Here is a 19,982-nt window from a genome sequence, read left to right as displayed (position 1 = left end):
TGTATTTTTTTTTTTGTTTTCCAATTTGTTGTGGATGGATTTGATTCTATGGATTTCATGTTTTTCAGTTATTTTGTATTTTTTGGTGTTTTTCGCCTTGGGTGGGCGCGGTGGGGTGTCTGGGGGCCCAAACTCCCCCCCCAAAAAAAAAAATCGAGGGGTAGGACAGAGGTACCTCCCGTCCTAGTCAGATTTGAATGTATAGTGCAAGGCGAAATCTATTGGTAGGATCAAGGTTTGGTTATAGATGAATCGGATGAGTTTTCCATTTACAGAAAATTTTAGCAAAAGACAAAAGCTAACATGGACAATACCAGTCCTACTCCCAGTAACGAAACAGTAAATTTACAATGAAACGGTAAATTTACACGAGAAAAGACTGAACCAGAGGCTCACTTTCTACATTGTCGGAGGCATGCAAGTGTCATCATCCTGATCCAACAATGCTTCAAGATCGATCAGGTCATCATCATCAAGATCAGCCGCTTCCTCGGTACTGTTTAGAACCCCATCATAAACCTGCCAAATCAACAGGAGCGAGACAGAGAGACTATGGTTATGAGCCCAATCAGATGAAGCATATTGCAGCATACCAACAAACATCATCCTTTTTATTTTAGAAGTAATTGAAGATTTTATTAGAAAATTCAGAAGGAATAACCCGAGTACATGTAATATACAAACCAACAAACGACATCCTATTTAGAGATCCATTGCAGATGAGCTCCCAAGTCGATAGCATGCCTTCTATTATGGGGCTAACGAGAAAATCACATTCCCAATCACAAGATTAAGGGCTTGGGGGTCAACACTAGTATTAATTTTTTATGACTTCAGTAATCTAATACAATGTGTGAGGGCAAGATTCCTTTTGTCCCTCCCCTCCCCACACTCCTAATAGGCAAAGTGTAAGCCCCTATGGGTAAGCTACAAGAGTTGGGTGAAAACTCTTTTTCTGTGATAGAAACATAAATCATATTCTATCGCTACACAGAGAGAGAGAGAGAGAGAGAGAGAGAGATCTACAAGAAAAATCAAGTACCTTGGTTTCCTGAATCTCAGCCACAACATTCAGCAGCCTACTATATTGCTCTCTTCCCTCTGGATACCGAACCATGGACTTCACCCTAGCAAGGGCTTTTTGTAACCTCTCTTCTGTTTGCTTTCGGCCTTCTTTCAGGAAATCATAGTCATCCTCCTTTGAAGATGTATCTTGAATTCTGGAACCCTCAGTAAGTGCTTCTGATTTAAATCCACGCAAACCACTTCCTTTTCGTCTCCAACGCAAAATAATCTTCTCCAAAATTCCAACTGACCAGGTTATCTTTTTATAGTTCTTCCTGACCTGATGGCCTCTTACATGGGCCTTTTGTCATGAGAGCGAATAGTTAGTATTCATGAACTGGGCGTGATTACTCAACTGAGGGAAAAAGTTTGAAACAAGAACAATTCCATTTGAAGGCCTTTACACCACAACACACCATTCACGTGTCATAATTTGATTTGAAAGATAAATTTTAAAATTTGAATCTTACAAATCCAATTATACCACGTGGATGGTGCGTAGTGTCAAGGCCTTCAAATAGCACTACTCGTGAAGCAAAGACTAGGAAGAATAAATGCTGAAAGTAAAGCAGAAGCCATAAATTAAACATAGAAAAGCAATAATGGCAATGAACCTGAATTTTAACAATTCGCTCCCGGATGATCAAAAATTCTTTTCTACCCTTCCAACTACGGAACTTCTTCTGTATCCTAATTGCAGCAGTGTGCACAGGCAGATCATGTTGTCCTGATTTGTGCATCTTAACAGCAAGCAAGGAAAGAGCTTGTTCATCTGACATTCCAAATGTACCACCAACATTCTCTTTTAACTGTTTTTGGTGGAATGAATGCACCCTAAAGACTTGATGAATCCGAGCAGCAGCTTGGGTGGCATTACAGACAGCAGCTAACGAATCCTTCAGTGATAATCCCTCTGATAATTCCCCATTGCTGATTGGAGTTGCACTTCGTTCTGAAACTGTTTGTACTGCTTTTGATCCAGAGATCTCTGCAGCATCACCTTCATTGGTGTCCAACTTAAGGGATACAAGATGGGCACTCAGAGCAGATTCTGCAAGATAACCAGCAATTCCTTTGTGTCCATTGGCGGAAGCTAGGTCGGCAGGTGTTCTGCCTGAAGGATATTGGGGGCACGGATCAGTCAATGCCCCAGGAGCAGCACCAAGAGAGACAAGGGAAGCAACTGTGCGCTCTCTGATAAAGGAAGTTCAGAAAAGACGTTAATAGGAAAGGAGATGAAAAAAAGGTCATGGATGACCAATAGTATTTGTAAGAAGTTCGAAGGACTACCATATGGTGCTCGGGTTTATTCTTTTTTTTTTATTATTATTATTGGCACCAGGTGCCCGCCGGGAACAACGTCCAGACTAATCCTGGGGGTACACAGCCCCTCGACAATGAGTTTCCTGCCAGTGCACGTCGGGTAATTCAAGGGGAAAATCCCTCAATCCAATGGCCCCTAGAGATTGTTCGTACCCAAGGGAATTTGAAATTTAAACCTGGGGGAGCATACCCCCAAGCCAAAGGCCTTTACCACTTGAGCCAACCCATAGGGGTTCTCAGGTTTATTCCTGACAGGGCAGCTATTCTCTAATCTAAACAAGATTTCTATCTAATTCAGTTTTCCTCCCATTGTATGGGGAAGGCTTTCATTGCATTATTTTTTCCAATAATATCTTCTGATATTAAATCATATATTTTCCCCTTTCCTCTGCCATCAGGTTGAGCCTAGAATGTGATGTCCATACACCAGAAGGTGGATGAGGAAAGAATAGATTAAAATGACTCTTTATCCTTTTGGCTAAGAACAATCTGAGGAAGCGAGGGCTTGTTATGGATTGGTGCTATATGTGTAAAAAAAGTGGTGAAACAGTGGATCATTTATTGCTTCACTGTGAGGTGGTCAGGGTCTTGGGATGAAATTTTTAGCAGGACTGGACTTGTGTGGGCAATGCCTAGAGGGGTGGTGGATCTCCTTGAGTTGGAGGGGCAATCAGAGTAATCACTAAATTGCTGCAGTGTGGAATATTCTTATGTCTCATGTGATGTATTTAGCTGGAAAGGAATGGCCTGAGTTTTGGAGAACGCTCTTTGGATGATCTTAGATGTTTCTTCTTCCATACTTTATTCTTGTGTGGGCTTCTGTCAACGTCCTCAATGGGACTAGTTCCCATGATCTAGATCCTAACTTGTGACTAGGTGTTCTCCATGTATACTTCCTATGTAATTGGCTTTACCTATTTATTTTGATCAAATAAGTTTTACCTAAAAAAGAAGAGGAAAGAATAGAAGCGCACAAAACAATGTTTACTACAAAGAAACAGCTCACAAGCAAGAAATGTGAGTCCTCACCTGCCACAAAATGCAGCCCAATGAAGTGCAGTCCATCCATTCGCATCACGGAAATTCACACTTACACCCGCAACTGTTGTGGGTTGTAGGGCCCAATCATAGCCAAGAGCGGCTGCAAAATGTAGCACACCTTGGCCACACTTATCTAATACAGAAGGTCCTTTTCCACCTTCTGCTGCTTTCTGCAAGAGCCATACATGCAACTTTTCTTTCAGGAGCTTTTCAAGCAGCTTCTCCTGTGCTTTTTCAGGAGAATAGTCCTTCTCAGAAACAAGATTTAACATTTGATCCCATTCATCATCATCCTCTTTTAACAATGAACTGATCTTATCGCTTAATTGGGATTTCTCGCTCACACCAATGGAATCAGAGTTCGAAGGGCTGACAGAGCTCAGACACAATAGTTTTACAAATTGCATATGAAGAATTTCACTTGTTTTACTATAACTATCTACAACATTCACATCTTTTATATGGCTAATTCGGTATTCAAATTCTCTCACTTCGCTACATGCTAACCTATTGGAATTCGTTACATAGAAGGGCAGCCTTGCAGCCTTATGTACAGGAGTATGACAACGTAGAACACCATCTGCTATAACCTCAGCTGGAACTTCCAATTCCCCAAACATACATGACCACTTACAAATTTCTGCTTCTTGTTGACTCTTCAAGAACCTCCCCGTAATCAGGACCTGCATAAATTGTGGGATAAAAAAGAAACAATTAAAAAGAGAAAAATAGACCAGAAAAATAATAAATAAATAAGATAGCATTTGTACCAACATTTAGCAAATAGATTGAACATTTGAAAGCTTAGAAGATACTACTACAGCACAGAAGGAAGATTAAATCCTGGAGTACCTTAACTTCAGAGCCTTCATATGCCCAATTTGGTGAGAAATCAATTATGCTGAAAAGCTGATCCTGGGATAGAGAGGGACCAAGAATATAGTTATCCAAGTGCACTTGAGAAGAAATACTGGATCCATCAACCCTGCTTTCACTCGCAACACTATCCCAATAGGCCCCAGAACTGGACTGCATATGTGACTCAGTTACATCTCCGAGTTCCTTACTCATCCACCGATTGAAACTGTCAAGCTTCTTCAGACCTTCTTCTGACAGAGAGCCATCTAACAGAGGTGGTTTTATGGCAAAAGAGTAGTTTGTTTTTCCCTCTAAGGCCATCTTGTTCTCTCGATCGGATTTCAGATAATCTTCGTGTTCTGCATTTGAAAGCTGTACTTGGAGGTTATTTTGGATAGGATGATTTTCTAGCTTAGCACTATCTGCAAAGCAAGGCTCAAGAGAATTGAGCAGATTGGCTCGGATGACATCTTCATGAAATTTGGAAGTGACTTCAGATGCTAATTCTGTCTGCACAACCCGATCCAAGGGCAACTTGCTTTCAGAAGTCTGTTTTTAAGAAAAAGCAAAGCCTGGACACAATTAGTTGGAGTTGACAAGAAACAGCAGCTAACATTTAGCCCAACATATAAGTACATACTCTATTAGACAGTCAAAATCCAAACCACTGCATTTACAACAAAATTTCTGACTTTAAGTTACTGTCGGCATCTTCAATCTGCAACTACTAGTTCATTATTAACCAAGAGCAGCTACATTACCATCACAATTTTATACATGAAGAGAAAGAGAGACAATTCAAATAATTGAAAGAGTAGACATTTTGTGATCTAGCAAATAATGCTTGCTTAACTAACATGGGAAGTATGACTACCAAATTATCCAAGTTTTGTGACAGATCATGCGTGGGTATCAAATCTTTATATATATGCAACATCTTTACACCTTGACAAATCTTAAATAGACCAACATCACAAGTTGAAAGAGGTAATGCAACTTCACATATTATAGTTATGGACTGCCTCACGTGCCTTCCAACATATTAAAGAGGTCTCACATGCCTTCCAAAGTTGCTTTTTTCATAAGGACTGCCTCTCTTGGGAAAATCTTAACGTTGTACAACTTAAGGAAGCATGGTATTATAGTTATGGATTGGTGTTTTATGTGTAAGAAGCATGGGGAAACCGTGGATCATTTACTTTTGCATTGTGAGGTGGCAAGGGCTTAGTGGGATGGTATTTTTTGCAGAACCGGTTTGGCTTGGGTGAAGCCTTTTAGAGTGGCTGATCTTCTTGCGTGTTGGAACAGGCTTCATGGTTGTTCTCAAGTGGATGCGGCTTGGAAGAAGGTTCCTTTGTGTCTTACATGGTGCATTTGGATGGAAATGAATAAGCGGTGTTTTAATGATAAGGAGCATACTTTGGAGGAACTCTGAAACTTTATTGTGCACTCTTTATTGCTTTGGTTTTCTGCTTTAGTGATTAACGGAGCTTCTGCTCATGATTTTCTATTGTCACTTTCTGTTTCTTATAATGTATTTAGGAGTTTTCTTTTGTATACTTCCTATGTACAAGGGTTTCGCCTATACATTCGCTTCTAATAAAATTACTTCTTACTTATATATATATATATATATATAGCCTCATTGACATTAATATGTGATTTTATATATATATATATATCACTATTGTTTTGTTAGGGGGGAACCACAATTTCTTGTTGCAAGTAAAAAATTTCAATTAAAAGTGCAAAAGTTGCAACCTAAGTGCACATGATGCATACAAGAAAAACACCTATGTAGAAGTAGAAAAAGATATAAGAAAATCATAGGGACCACAATTTAAGACCAGAAGAAGGTCAATTTTCTCTTGAGCTGGCCTCCTTGCTTCCAAATATTATTTAGAAATAAATAAAATCAGTATTACTTGTACCCAAAGCACCTCTGTTGTAGTAAGAAAAAAATTTTGGAGTTGTCAAATGGAAGTAACCGTAGTATCAGGGGAAAAAAAAAACCTAGAAACTATTGCGAACATATAATTCTGAGCAATAACACAAAACGCTACCATACTATATCTCTAGATGAAATCCCAGCTCAGCTTGTAACATAAAAACAATAAAGATTTTCCAAATTTAAAGCAATCCTTGAGAGCAACCCTGATGAAATGCCCGAAAATATTTTAGCAATATTATAAATACTTCACGCTGATTAGATATACTATAAATTGTATATAACTCTGTACCTGCCACTCTTCTTGGACCTGCAGGTGACTCCCAAACTCCTGCCTTTCAAGGTTGCTAGTGAAAAGTTGCCCCAGTATCTGGTTTTCTTGTTTAGAAAGGACTCCAATGGTATCAGGTTGTGTTTCTGGAAATGATGGCTGAAAAGGGACAGCTTCACCACCAGAAGTACCATTTCCCAAGATATCATCCCACAACGCAAAATCAAGGTGTTTTAATTCAGGATTGTTGCTGTCTTTCACTTTATCTGCTAGAGTGAGAGAGACAAAATCTACCCTAGAAATGGCTGACAACTTTCCTTGAAAATCTCCTGTCAACAGTTTAGAGTATTATGATGAAGTTGGTATGGCATGAGTATCAGCTAACAAACACTAATATTAAGATTCTCTATGCATCAATGATGAAAATATATAGAATGATGAATTTAAATAAGCTTACTTGAACTTGATGCATCAAAATAAGGATTAGCAAGTCCGGCATTAATCTTCTCCACCATGGACTGTTGTGATTCAAGGAAACAGTGGAGTCCAGAGCTTGCTTGGTGATTGTATGCTGCATATATAACATTAAGTTGCAAATATATAAATAATGAAAATTTAGAACTTGCTGACAATGAACAATCAAGGCATACATCATCCTCAAACCTGTATAAAATCTTCTTTATGAAGTAACACTAGCAGTTTTTTATTATAAACTGAGGCATGTCTGACAAATCTACCTGATTCAGTGTCTTCATAATCTGATGCCTGAACACTGTTCAGGCTTGTTGTATCTGTAGTTTGTGAAGGCACTCGGTAATTATTTAGATGAAAATTAGAAGCCCCAGAGCTATCAATCTCAGAGTTGGGTAAAATGTCTTCAGCTTCTTGGGAATAGGGAATAGCTTCCTCAGTCTCTTTAATGCGGTTAAAATTTGTCCTATTGCCCTGATCAAGTTGTGAAACATAAAAAGGGCAAAAATCCAATGTTATGAGATGTGCTTCAACAAGAGCAAATCTTCAATTCAAGGCCATGGTTTTTATCTAAGGTATCAAGATTATCATGCACTACTGAAAAAGCTCTAATTTATTGAAAAGCTAAGCCTTCCAGTTTATCCATCTATGACTAATTTTTTATAGGTAATATGTTGCAACAAAAGTAGGAGAGAGAGGATAGAGCCTTACCTTTACTTCCCGATAGTGGACAAGAACTATGTGTGAGAGGTCACTGCAGTATTAGGTAAGAAACAGAAGAGAAACCCCCAACCATAAGCCATGCTAGAAATAGAAACTATAAGGAAGTAAAATGGCAATTACTTAAAAGTGAACAATTACGAATATCAGCTGCTCAAGACTGGTTGATAACTAGAACCAGAGCTATCTCTTACTCATCGCATACCCTTAAGACCAAGGAGCACTGATATAAATCATTGTTTGGGGAGAGTGGGGAGGCAAAAGAAAAAAATTAGAGAAAACTAAAAAGATACAAAAACAGAAACAAAAAGGAATGGTAACAAGTCTAGAGGCTTGGTAATTGTAGGATACTGCACTCAAGAGTTATACTACAATATATATTGAGCTAATACATCTGACAATTGTTTACTTATATTAGGGGTGTCAAATCGTGTTCGTGTCGTGTCAAGACAAGTATATTATACTATATAGGTCAACCCTAACCCGACCCGTTAAGCTTATCGTGTCAAAATCTCAAACCCTAACACGACCCATTAACATAACGGGTCGTGTCGTGTCGTGTCAACCCGTTTTGACCCGTTTATGTAAATGGATTGAAACAGACCCAAAATTAACCCATTTTATCTAGTTAAGTTTAGCATAATTTTATATAAATATTAAAATCACAATATCTATAAAGAATATAAAACTAACTACAACTCCAAAATTACAATCCAAACAATAAAAATATCGAAATTAAAATTCCAACAATTTTATTTTTTAGGTATAAGGGTATAATTGTAACTTTAATTTTCTTAACGGGTCATAACGGGTTGACCCGTTATCAACCCGTTAAGCTATCGTGTCTTAACAGGTCAACCTGTTTTGACCCGAACCCGTTATGGGTAAACCCTAACCCTCTTTTATCATGTCGTGTTCGTGTTGGGTTAACGGGTCGTGTCACATATTGCCACTCCTAACTTATATAAGGGAAAAAAGAAGAAAAAGATGGTTGATGATTTTATTTTTATTTTTATCTTTCCTTTTGGCTTTCACCTCATCTGTTGCAGCCTCCATTGAACTTCCTGCTGGGGAAATACAAAAACAGCAAGATCTCCATCCTAGAAGTCCTCTCTCAGCTTCCAGGTTTTCTATTTCCCTTTAAATGTGAGGAAGAAGCCAACTTGCGGCTCGAAGCGTGACTCTGGTGAATGAGAAAGTATTTGTGGATAACTCTTACTTTTATCAGAAACTTTATGGTTGATTTGGGAAATCTACAGGTCGCCTTACTTCTTTTTGGAATTTATATAATTTTGTTCATTTCCGGCCTCATTTTATAAGTGTTTATGTCCTTGATGTATCTACTTGCAAATTCCTTTTTTTCCATCCAAGTCACATCAAACATAAAAAGCAGAAAGAAGAATGTTTACTGTGGAAGCAGGTATAGTGAATCTTAACTCTTTTTTTCATTCGAAAGTGATTCATTGCAAGGCCAAAAAAATACAACTCATTGGAATGTACTAAAAGAATTGAGAATTCTCAATAAAAAACAAGTCTTTTAAAAATTTTAAAAATGAAAGCTTGGTCTCCATGCTTAATAACAGACTTTAGAGATATCCCAAAGATCGTGAAACTAAAACATTAAATAATAATCTAACATAAGTGAATGTTTCACTATCTTTAATTATCCTTCAAATAACAGTACATAGACGATTAATTTTTTTCAAAGAACATTAACATTTACATCTAATTTGTTGTAACATATACAACATAGAAAACATTTTTATTTTTATAATTATACAGCATAGAAAACATAGGGTGCATAGAAAACATAGGGTGAAAAATGATAAATTCAAACAATAAGTTTGGTAAACACACAAAAACAATCTTTCACACACTCACTCTTCAAGCATCCAATAACTGCGCCTTTGAAAATTTTCATTTTCTTCACCATGGGCATAGTAGCAGTGCAAAACATCAATGCTTCCAGCCTGAAAGGAAGGACAATTTTCTCTACACAGTTATAAGAGGCTTAAAGAGTCTTTGAACATATATCTCTCCACAAAATAGAATGAAACACTAAAAACAATGATTCTGTAAAAGCAGAGAGCAGCGTGATTAGAATGTCTAAAATGAAGCGCAATGCCTACCTTAAGCCTCTCATGAGCTTCCTTCACTGTCTTCCCATCTTTTTTCTTCCTCCAGTTATGACCATCTTTTCTGAAGTATCTCAGCACCTTCCGATCAAAAAGAAAAAGTGAACCACCTGAAATTGGAAATACATGCGAGGTGAAGATCTGCTTAGAAGAAGTGTTCCAAAAAGTAAGAAAAAACCATTCAAAGAATGCCCCATTTTTGGAGTAGATACTACTTTAAAATCTACCTCCAACTACAAGAAATGAAGAAATGTCATTATTTACGAGCTAACACAAACTACATGATCTTTAGGCTTCCTAAACATCATTTACAGACAACAGAAAGTTTATCCAAAGAATAAAGGCTATGTTATAGAGATATGTAACAGCATATATTTCTAAATCCAACACTAAGGGTACGTTTGGATCATCAACTCATCTCAACTCATCATTACAACTTTTTCAAATTTCAACACAAAATATAATAAACAATTAAACTTTTTCAAATTCTAAAATAATAATAATATTAAAAAATAATATTCTAATAATATTTTATCATCTCATTTCAACTCAACTCAACTCAACTCAGTTTAACATCCAAACGCAGCCTAAGGCATTCTCAACTAGCCAAAATAATTTTGAGGTGAAACAATAATATTGGAATTCTTTCGAAGCTGTACAAGCAAAGGGAGAAACAAAGTCTAGAGGAATGAAGGACAAATCAAAAAGGAAAAATTTCACTTTGTACCTCCAAACCACTACCTTATTGCAATATGCACCGTAAAACTACCAAAACTCGCAATTGGCATCCTAACCTACCAAATTTTGAAAATTTTAAACATTAATTGAGATATGATTGTAAAAATTATATCTCATTTTCTTATTTTTTTATCAATCTTGACAGTCAGATCTTAACAGCGAAAATTGTCAATGGTAGTTTAGGGTATCAATTTCCATTTATGATACTTTAGGGGGCATTTGTTTTATATATATGTTAGGGTGAAATTGAAAAAACAATGGCAGTTAAGAGCTACAAAATGTCTTTTCCCCAGTTAGAAACTAATAACATGTGTCAGAATCATTTTAAATCAAAAGGTTTCTGCTTTTAACTCATTGAGTAATAGGTACCACCTAGCTTAGGAGCTAAAACCCATGGCTGGAGTGTTAACGTAGCTATTAGAGATTCAAATATACTTATTCTTACCGTATATAGATGCTAATAGTTATTCTTACCGTATATACTCAATAGTTATTCTTACCATGTATAGATGCTAATAGTTAGGAGCTGTTACAATGTATAGTTCTTACCATGTAAAGACTGGCATATTGCCTACTCAATGAGAATGAGGGTGCGCACAATGGCAGACTGGTTTTTCACAAAAAGTTCTCTCCGTACTCTTGTTTGCTGAGTATTTTGACATGGTATCAAGAGCAGGTTCGTAATTCTTGCCTGTTTTGAAATTTTTTCTCTCGGGGGTCTTCTTTGGTGATTTCGGCACCTTTTGTTGGGTGTTTTTTGGTTTTGTGTTGTTTTCAGCGCCTACAGTGTTGGTCTTGGCTTTTTCTCTTGCTGTCGGTGCACTCTAATCAAGTTTCCAGGTCTAGGTTCTTGTTTTTCGGTGCTTCTGTTGCTGGAGTCTGGTTGGTTCGTGGTTTTTGGTGCCTCAGTTGACTGTTTCTGGTTCCCAGATGTATCTCAGCACCCTTTGTGGCAGTTTCTAGTTCTGCTCTGCACGTCGGTGCAGTCTGTTCCCATTTCTGGTTTGTGCTTGTTTTTTTTTGGTGCAATTTATTTTCTTGTTCTTGTGTGGCTCCCTTTTTCGGCACCCCCTGATTACACTTTTTGGTGTGAGTATAACTGTCAGCAACTTCTGTTTGTCTTCTCTGGTCTGGGTGTTCTCGGCACCTAAGGCTGTAATCGAGCCGAGCCGAACTGGTCTTTGGCTTGCCAAGCTCGGCTCAACTCAAAATACTTGAGCCTGAGCTCGAGATTTTTTATTCATTTTTTATTCGAGATCGACTCGATAAGCTAAACTCTTAACTTGAGCTCGAGCTCGTCCCACAAACGAGTTCGAGTCAAGCCAAGCTCGAGCTCAAATTATTTATTTTTTGAATAAAATTTAATAATTAATAAATTAAAAAATAAATAAATAAAAAATCAAATATTAAATTTATACAACTAACAAGTAGAACCTCTATTGAATTATAAAAAATTTATAAATAATTAATATCTAACTAGTTGATATTTATCCAAAATAACAATATATTATATGCCTACATATATTATTAATACATACACTTAATATGATAGCATATATCTATTTCATATATAGTTCTCACACACTAGTATATGAACTTATTAAATTTTATCGACTAATTATTATACAAATTATAAAATATACTTATGAAGTATATTCACTATATATACATAAGTAATTAGATTACATATTATATTTAATTATAAAAGTGGTATGATTATATTATTAGCTAATACATATATATATGTATATATACATAGGTGTATGTATATATTTATCAATATATGAATGAGTTTTAATCGAGTTAAGCTAACGAGTCGACTCGAGCAGAAACGAGCGGGCCTTAACGAGCCTTAGCCGAGTCGAGTCGAGTATTGTCGAGTATGTGTCATTTACAAATTGAGCGAGTGTCTACTTTCACGAACAAGTTTTTTTTTTCAAGACTCAAGTTCAATTCGAGTTTAACCGAGCAAGTACCGAGCGAGCTATCGAACAAACTGGTTTATTTACAGCCCTATCGGCACCATATATATTTTTGCTTCTCACAACAACTTTCTGGTGGGCTATTTTTTTTTTTTCCCTCGGTCGCATCATGTCATTAGATAAGTTAAAATTGTTCCATATTAGATTTACTGGCAAAAATTATTCTGCTCAGTTATTTGTCAAAGGGAAGGAATTGTGGGGTCATATTGATGGGAGTGATCCCGCACCTCAAGATGTTGAGGCTTTGTCAAAGTGGGAAATCAAGGATGCTAGGGCCATGACATGGATCCTTGGCTTTGTTGAGCCTCACCTTGTTCTCAATCTGAGACCTTATAAAACTGCCGCTGACATGTGGAATTACCTCAACAAGGTTTACAATCAAGACAACACGGCTCGGCATTTTCAATTGGAGTATGAGTTGGCTAATTTCACATAGGGAAGTCTTTCAATTGAGGAATATTTTTCTGGTTTTCAAAATCTTTGGGCTGATTATTCAGACATTGTTTATGCTAATGTTCCCGCTGCAGCTCTCTCTGTTGTTCAAGCAGTGTATGAAACAAGCAAGAGAGATCAATTCTTGATGAAGCTCCGTTCTGATTTTGAAATTGCCCGCTCTAATATGATGAATCGTCATCTCGTACCATCTCTGGATGCTTGTTTGAGTGAACTTCTTCGTGAGGAGCAGTGTATAGTAACTCAGGCTGCTATGGAACATCGGGCTAATGTTAGTGTACCTGTTACTGTGGCTTATGCAGCACAAGGGATGAATAAGGGTAGAGACATGCGTGTTGTCCAGTGCTTTAGTTGTAAAGCTTTTGGTCATATTGCTCGAAATTGTTCCAAGAAGTTCTATAACTACTGCAAGAAACAGGGTCATATCATCTCTGCTTGTCCCATTCAACCTGAAAGGAAGTAAGGTACTGCTTATCATGCCTCCGTTGATGTCTCTAGTTTTGCTGTATTGCTTGCTGCCTCGCCGGTTGTTCCTATTCCGGTTCCTACAGCCTTAACAAACTCGAACACACTCACTCCTAAAATGGTACAACAAATGATCATTTCTGCTTTTTCTTCTTTTTGGCTCTCAGGTAATCATAAAGTTTCTTCTAAGCCATGGTATTTTGACTTCGGAGCCTCTAACCATATGACCAATATTGTTGTTCCTCTTTCCAATGTCAGAAATTATGATAGAAATTTGAAAATTAACATTGTTGATGGCAGTTCTCTGCCTATCAGTGTTGTTGGTGATCTTTCCTATTCCTTAACTGATATTTTTGTGTCTCCTGACCTCTCCACAAATCTTATTTTTGTTGGTCAATTGGTTGATAATAATTGTAATGTTCATTTATCTCATTCTAGTTGTGTTGTGCAGGATTAAGTGTTAAGGAAAATGATCGCGAAGGGCCTAAAGTGGGATGCCTCTTTCCTCTCTACGTTTCTCCTTCCACCATTATTCCTAGTTTTCCTTTACTTTCATTTGCATGGAATGTTGTTAGTTCTGGAAATAAGATGTAGCATAGACGTCTAGGCCACCCAAACTCTGATGTACTTCGTACTTTGTTTAATTCTGGTTTATTGGGAAATAAAGCATGTTCTTCTCTTGATTTTTCTCTTGATTGTACATCATGCAAACTTGGCAAAAGTAAAGTTCTACCTTTTACTCATCATGCATCTAGTGCCTCATAATGTTTCGATATTATTCATAGTGATGTTTAGGGGATTGTACCTGCTATTTCTCATGCACATTACAAGTACTTTATTACTTTCATTGATGACTTTAGTCGCTTTACTTGGGTTTACTTCCTATGGACTAAGGCCGAAGTTTTTTCAGTATTTAAGCGTTTTCTTGCACTTCTTAAGACTCAATTCTCTGCCAGCATAAAGGTCTTGCGTTCTGATTCTGGCGGAGAATACATGTCTAATGAGTTTCAGGACTTTCTTCAAAGCAAAGGGATCCTCTCTTAGCATTCTTGTCCTTCGACACAGTAACAAAATGATGTTACTAAGAGGAAAAATCGTCACTTTCATGATGTGGTAAGAACCATTTTACTTGAATCATATGTTCCTCCTTGTTTTTGGTGCGAAGCGCTTTCTACTTCGGTTCATTTGATCAATCGCTTACCCTCTCCTACATGATCATTCTCCTTCATATTCTGATCTTCGAGCATTTGGTTGTGTTTGTTTTATGCATCTCCCTGCTCATGAACGACATAAACTTACTGCTCAATCTGTTAAGTGTGTTTTTCTTGATTATGCTATATCTCAAAAGGGTTATGTTTGTTATGATCCTCATGCTTGTCGTATACGAGTTTCTAGAAATGTGATTTTCTTTGAAAATCAATATTTCTTTACATCTCATGTTGAGTTGCTATCTGCATCTTTATCTCTTCTGCCTAGCTTTTATGATTCCCCGACAATTGTGGAAAGGTTCAAACCTAGGCTTGTATATGAGAGACGTAGTCAACATGAGTCTGGTTCCACTTCCTCTGTGCCCCCTCACGATCTTGGCCCAACGCCTGATCCTGCTCCTGCTTCCACCACTCTTCGCCGGTCTACTCGTCCTTCTCGACCCCCCTGATCGGTATGGTTTCTCCTCTCCTGTCTCTCTTGTAGCTACGTTATCCTCTATTTCCATTCCCTCTTACTAAAAACAGGCCATGGAACATGAGTGTTGGCAAAATGCAATGTAAACAGAACTTCAAGCACTTGAGGAGAATCACACTTGGGATATTGTTCCTTGTCCTCCTACAGTCAAACCTATTGGTAGTAAATGGATTTTCTCTGTAAAGCTTTGTTCTGATGGCTCTTTGGACCGGTACAAAGCTCGCCTAGTAGCTCTGGGTAACAGGAATATGGGGTTGATTATAAGGAGACATTTGCTGCTGTTGCCAAAATAACCATGGTTCGAACCATCTTAACTATTGTCGCTTCACAGTCGTGGCAACTGCATCAGATAGATGTGAAGAACGCATTTCTTCATGGTGATCTCCAAGAAGAGATCTACATGAAGCTTCCCTCTAGTATGACTACTTTTTCTCCTCATGATGTCTGTAAGCTAAGGCATTCTTTGTATGGGCTCAAGCAGGCTCCCCGGGCTTGGTTTGAGAAGTTTCGCAATACACTTTTTACCTTCAGTTTTACACAAAGTCAGCATGATTCTTCTCTCATCTTCCACAAGTTTGCGTTGGGTATAGTCTTTCTCTTGGTCTATGTGGATGATATTATCATTACTGGCACTGACTGTGGTTTGATTACTAAGTTTCAGCAGCTGTTGCATGCAACTTTTCATATGAAAGATCTTGGTCAGCTCACATACTTCTTAGGACTAAAAGTTCATCATCGGACCAATGGTATTTTCTTGAACCAGCATAAGTATATTCAAGATCGTATTACCTTGGCTAGTTTGGAGGACACTTCTTCTATTGATACTCCTATGGAAGTAAATGTCAAATATAGGAAAGATGAAGGGGATCTTCTGGATGATCCTACTTTCTATCGGCACCTGGTTGGGAGTCTTATCTACTTGACCACTACTTGACTCGATATCTCCTATGTCGTTCATCAGGTCAATTAATTTATGTCTTCTCCTCAGCATCTCCATCTTGTTGCAGTTCGACGCATCATCCGCTATTTTCGAGGTTCACCTACTCGTGGGTTATTCTTTCCTACAGGCTCATCTCTTCAACTTGTTGCCTATGGTGATGCTGATTGGGTTGGGTGTCCGGATACGCGTCGATCTACTACGGGTTGGTGTATGTTTTTAGGTAATGCGTTAATTTCTTGGAGATGTAAGAAACAAGATCATATTTCTAAATCCTCTACTGAGGCAAAGTATCGTGTCATGTCTACTGCTTGTTCTGAAATTGTACAGCTACGCAGTCTTCTTGAGAAGCTTGGGTTTCCTCAAACTACTTCTACCCCTTTTCATGCTAATAACACTAGTGTTATTCAGCTTGCAACCAATCCCGTCTTCCATGAACGCACCAAACACATTGAAATTGACTGTCATTCTATTCGCGACACCTTGGAAAGTCAGGTGATATCTCTTCCTTACATTTATTCTGATCTCCAAGTGGCTGATGTCTTCACCAAGCCCATGACTCGACAACGGCATCAATTTCTTGTTGGCAAATTATTGTTGGTTGACTTACCAGCATCAATTTGAGAGGGGATGTTAACGTAGCTATTAGATATTCAAATATACTTATGCTTACCATATATAGATGCTAATAGTTATTCTTACCGTATATAATCAATAGTTATTCTTATCATGTATAGATGCTAATAGTTAGGAGTTGTTACCATGTATAGTTCTTACCATGTAAAGACTGTCATATTGCCTACTCAATGAGAATGAGGCTACGCACAATGGCAGACTGTTTTTTCACGAAAAGTTCTCTCCGTACTCTTGTTTGCTGAGTATTTTGACATGGAGAACCACCATACTTCAAGCTTGGGTGTGAAACCAGCATTCATCACAGCGAGTTTTTGGAAGACTATGGGTTACATATATCCAAAAGACAAATAAATAATAAGTTGGGAAAACAATTTGCAAAGCAATTAGATTTCCAATGTTGATTGATAAAATCAATGGTCAAAAAAAATAGTACAGGAATGATATAGTAGGCTCTAGGGGTGAGCAATGGGCACAAAAAATGATGTCCTTTTGATATAGGGTTTTCGTATAAAATCCCCCCAGCCCATCCCCTCCTCGCGCCTCTCTCTCTCTCTCTCTCGTTGGTTTTTTTTTTCACTGTGCTTCATTAGTTTGGTCTCTTCTGTTTTTGTCTGTTTGGTGGTTGATTATGATCTTGGTTTTTGTCTGTTTGTGGTTCTTAGTGGTCGATTATGAATCTGATCTGATTGGTGGTTTTGTCTGATGGGTGAGGTGGGCGAATGGACGCCCCTCCCATAGGGGGCGGGGGCGGGACAGGGCCACCCCCCATCCGGGAGGTGTGGGTAGTATGCCTAGTAGGCTCTAGCATAGCAAGTCTACAAGACTACAACAGATTGGTCCACATAACTGATAACAATTTGGTACTAAAACATAGACTAGAGACTATACCAAGGTATTGGTTAGGATCACAAATGCTGGTGAAATATCATCAACAAAACCAGTTGAAAGAGAAACTTGGTCTCTGCTTTATATATATATATATATATATGTAAGTGATACTTGATCTAAGCTATAAGATGAAGGAGCTTAAAAACAAAAGCCTATACTCCCAATATAATGCAAGTAGATCATAGAGAAAGGAGGTTAAACCTTATGTAAAATCTCTCTCCAAGACTCCACAAACATACGAAAAATAGAAAATTCATCTAGAAAAATGTGTTAATGATATCATTTAGATAGCCGCTGTTATCGAGAAGAAGTAGTTCTAACAATTATTGCACATGATATCAAACAAAAGAAATTCAGTAACGAGTCATACTTGATGGCATATTTGCAGGCTCTGGGGCAATACAGAACTTTTGATAGTTTCGAAGAATTTCACAAATTTCAGCTGGACGTAGCCATCGATGCTGTGCTTCTAGGAGTAGTTGTTCAATATCTGCATACCAACAAATAAAATTCATGAAACATCTATACAATTATTTGATCCTAGGGAACCACTACATGTGGAACTAACAAGTAGAAAATAAACAAATTATGTCCTAAACATCAAATTTATGTTTATGCATTTGGGTCGAAAGAAATAATTTAAGGCCATGTAAGGACTAATAAAATATAGGAACACTGATTCCCTGGCCTAGGGCCGGTGCCAAATAAAAGTCTCCATCCACATCTGTGGAGTATATTCTTGAACATACAAAGCACATATTTTCAGAGGGCAAGTGACTGAAAATGGTTTTTAATCTAAGCTGGGCTCTCTTTATGCACACATACATAGACAAGTCTCTTGTTTAATAAGTGCATGCATACATACATTGACAAGTTGAGCAGATAAATGTTTCATCTTGTCATCAAAATTTAACCTTTGGGCTACAAAGAAGTGATATTGTCATTTATTATTCTAGTTTCTCATCACAACAACATCGTCTACACAGTTCTAATATAGTGTCTCCTGTATCGCTAAACTAGCATGCATAGTCAATGCTCTTGTATATGTCCCGTATACTCGGGCCTTTGTCTATTTCATGCTCAATAAAATTTTGTTTAGTACTTATCAAAAAAAAAAAAATTGTTTATCGATAAAAATGTGTCTTCCACAATACACAACCCAATCGGGACTAACAGGTTTAAGATTCTCTCTAAAGTCCACTTTCACAAAGCACGATTTAACCAGTGCTCTAGCATTGATGTATAATGTTCCCTTGTTACCATATGTAGAAGGTGAAAGCATTCCAAAATATGGTCTCAACAAATCTCAATTCATTTAAAACCAAGCACACAAGTATCTTTGATAAGAAGTTAACAGTAGAAATTCAACAAGTGTTAGCAATTCAGCAATATAAATACCAAATGCAACGTTCCCCAAACAACTACGTACAAACCAAACTACGAACACTTCCTGGCGAATCTCATAAAAACATGCAAAAACCATGAAATTATCCATCAGATATAACGAAAAAGAGAATGAAAACACTTAAAACCCAAAATTATACTAGGATCGAAAAACGAGGAAAACCAATAATTCAACAAAAATCTCACCTAGTTGGTTACCAAGAGCGTAGCGCCTGCTGTCCGCCATGAAATCGTTCTAGGTTACCTACTCCAACTCAGCACTCTAACGCAATCATCACAAACACAATTGATTGGCAGATAGTTCTTTGACCCGAAAGGTGGAGTTGAAACGCGTCTATGATAATAAAGACGTGTGTGATGGAGAGATATTATCATATTAGTGAGAACTAAGAAATCATATTAGAGAAGTGGGAGACATAGGAGTGTACGAAGAGGAACTTACGGAGGAAACAGAGGTCGCAGCCGAAGTGGAATTCAGACACTGTCGATTAACAAACAGCGGCTCCCTGTCATTAATAAAAGCTAATGATAAAAATAATACTAAAAGGAAAAGGAAAGTCGAAGACTTTGGAGTTTGGGGTCAATCTGACGTAAAACTCGCGACAACAGATATGGAGGAAGCGTGAAAAATATCTTGCTTCCACTTCATTTCTATGTCCGCACTTGTGTGAAACGCCTGTGACTGATAGTCATACATGATATACTTTTCTTTTTAACGGTGGGATTGAGTAAATTAGATTTCATTTTATTAATAATATAATAAGAGTAACCTTATATGTGATATATCACATATACATTTTATTTTAATCATATTAAATGGTATATAATATTCATCCTTATTAAATAAAAAAATATATATAATAAATAATTATTTAATAATAATAAATATGTCACGAAATAAAAATAAAATAATAATATTATGTATAAAATTTTCTATACAATAAATATGTCCTCTACCGTCTAT

At 37.4% G+C, this 19,982-nt stretch overlaps 1 protein-coding gene across 2 annotated transcripts; it reads right to left on the bottom strand.

Moving 5' to 3' along the window:
* Positions 1-244: 244 nt before the first annotated feature.
* Positions 245-19,692, bottom strand: LOC121250532 (calmodulin-binding transcription activator 3). 2 transcript variants are annotated; one of them, XM_041149659.1, is made up of 14 exons: positions 19,461-19,692; positions 19,205-19,352; positions 17,985-18,104; positions 9,827-9,942; positions 9,579-9,667; positions 7,689-7,731; positions 7,244-7,451; positions 6,964-7,077; positions 6,528-6,835; positions 4,282-4,836; positions 3,418-4,112; positions 1,680-2,259; positions 1,043-1,366; positions 245-519 (listed from the first exon to the last, which is right to left on the bottom strand). In XM_041149659.1, exons 2-14 carry the CDS (start codon positions 19,242-19,244, stop codon positions 400-402), a joined length of 3,312 nt encoding a protein of 1,103 aa, XP_041005593.1. In that variant the 5' UTR covers positions 19,245-19,352; positions 19,461-19,692; the 3' UTR covers positions 245-399. The 2 variants fall into 2 exon arrangements, with proteins under 2 accessions (XP_041005593.1, XP_041005595.1); XM_041149661.1 differs by having other exon boundaries at positions 19,205-19,280.
* Positions 19,693-19,982: the final 290 nt, after the last annotated feature.

This window comes from Juglans microcarpa x Juglans regia, chromosome 2D (genome assembly GCF_004785595.1).
Source record: "Juglans microcarpa x Juglans regia isolate MS1-56 chromosome 2D, Jm3101_v1.0, whole genome shotgun sequence".
Taxonomy (NCBI): Eukaryota; Viridiplantae; Streptophyta; class Magnoliopsida; order Fagales; family Juglandaceae; genus Juglans; species Juglans microcarpa x Juglans regia.
The sequence above is the reverse complement of the archived record's forward strand: the minus strand, read 5'-3'. Positions and strand labels throughout refer to the sequence as shown.

Coding starts and splice junctions, on each gene's coding strand:
- LOC121250532 (XM_041149659.1), bottom strand. CDS start 19,244: ATGGCGGACAGCAGGCGCTACGCTCTTGGTAACCAACTAG. Junction 6,836..6,963: donor TTTTGATGCATCAAGTTCAA/GTAAGCTTATTT, acceptor AACTGTTGACAG/GAGATTTTCAAGGAAAGTTG. Junction 4,837..6,527: donor AGGTCCAAGAAGAGTGGCAG/GTACAGAGTTAT, acceptor TCTTAAAAACAG/ACTTCTGAAAGCAAGTTGCC.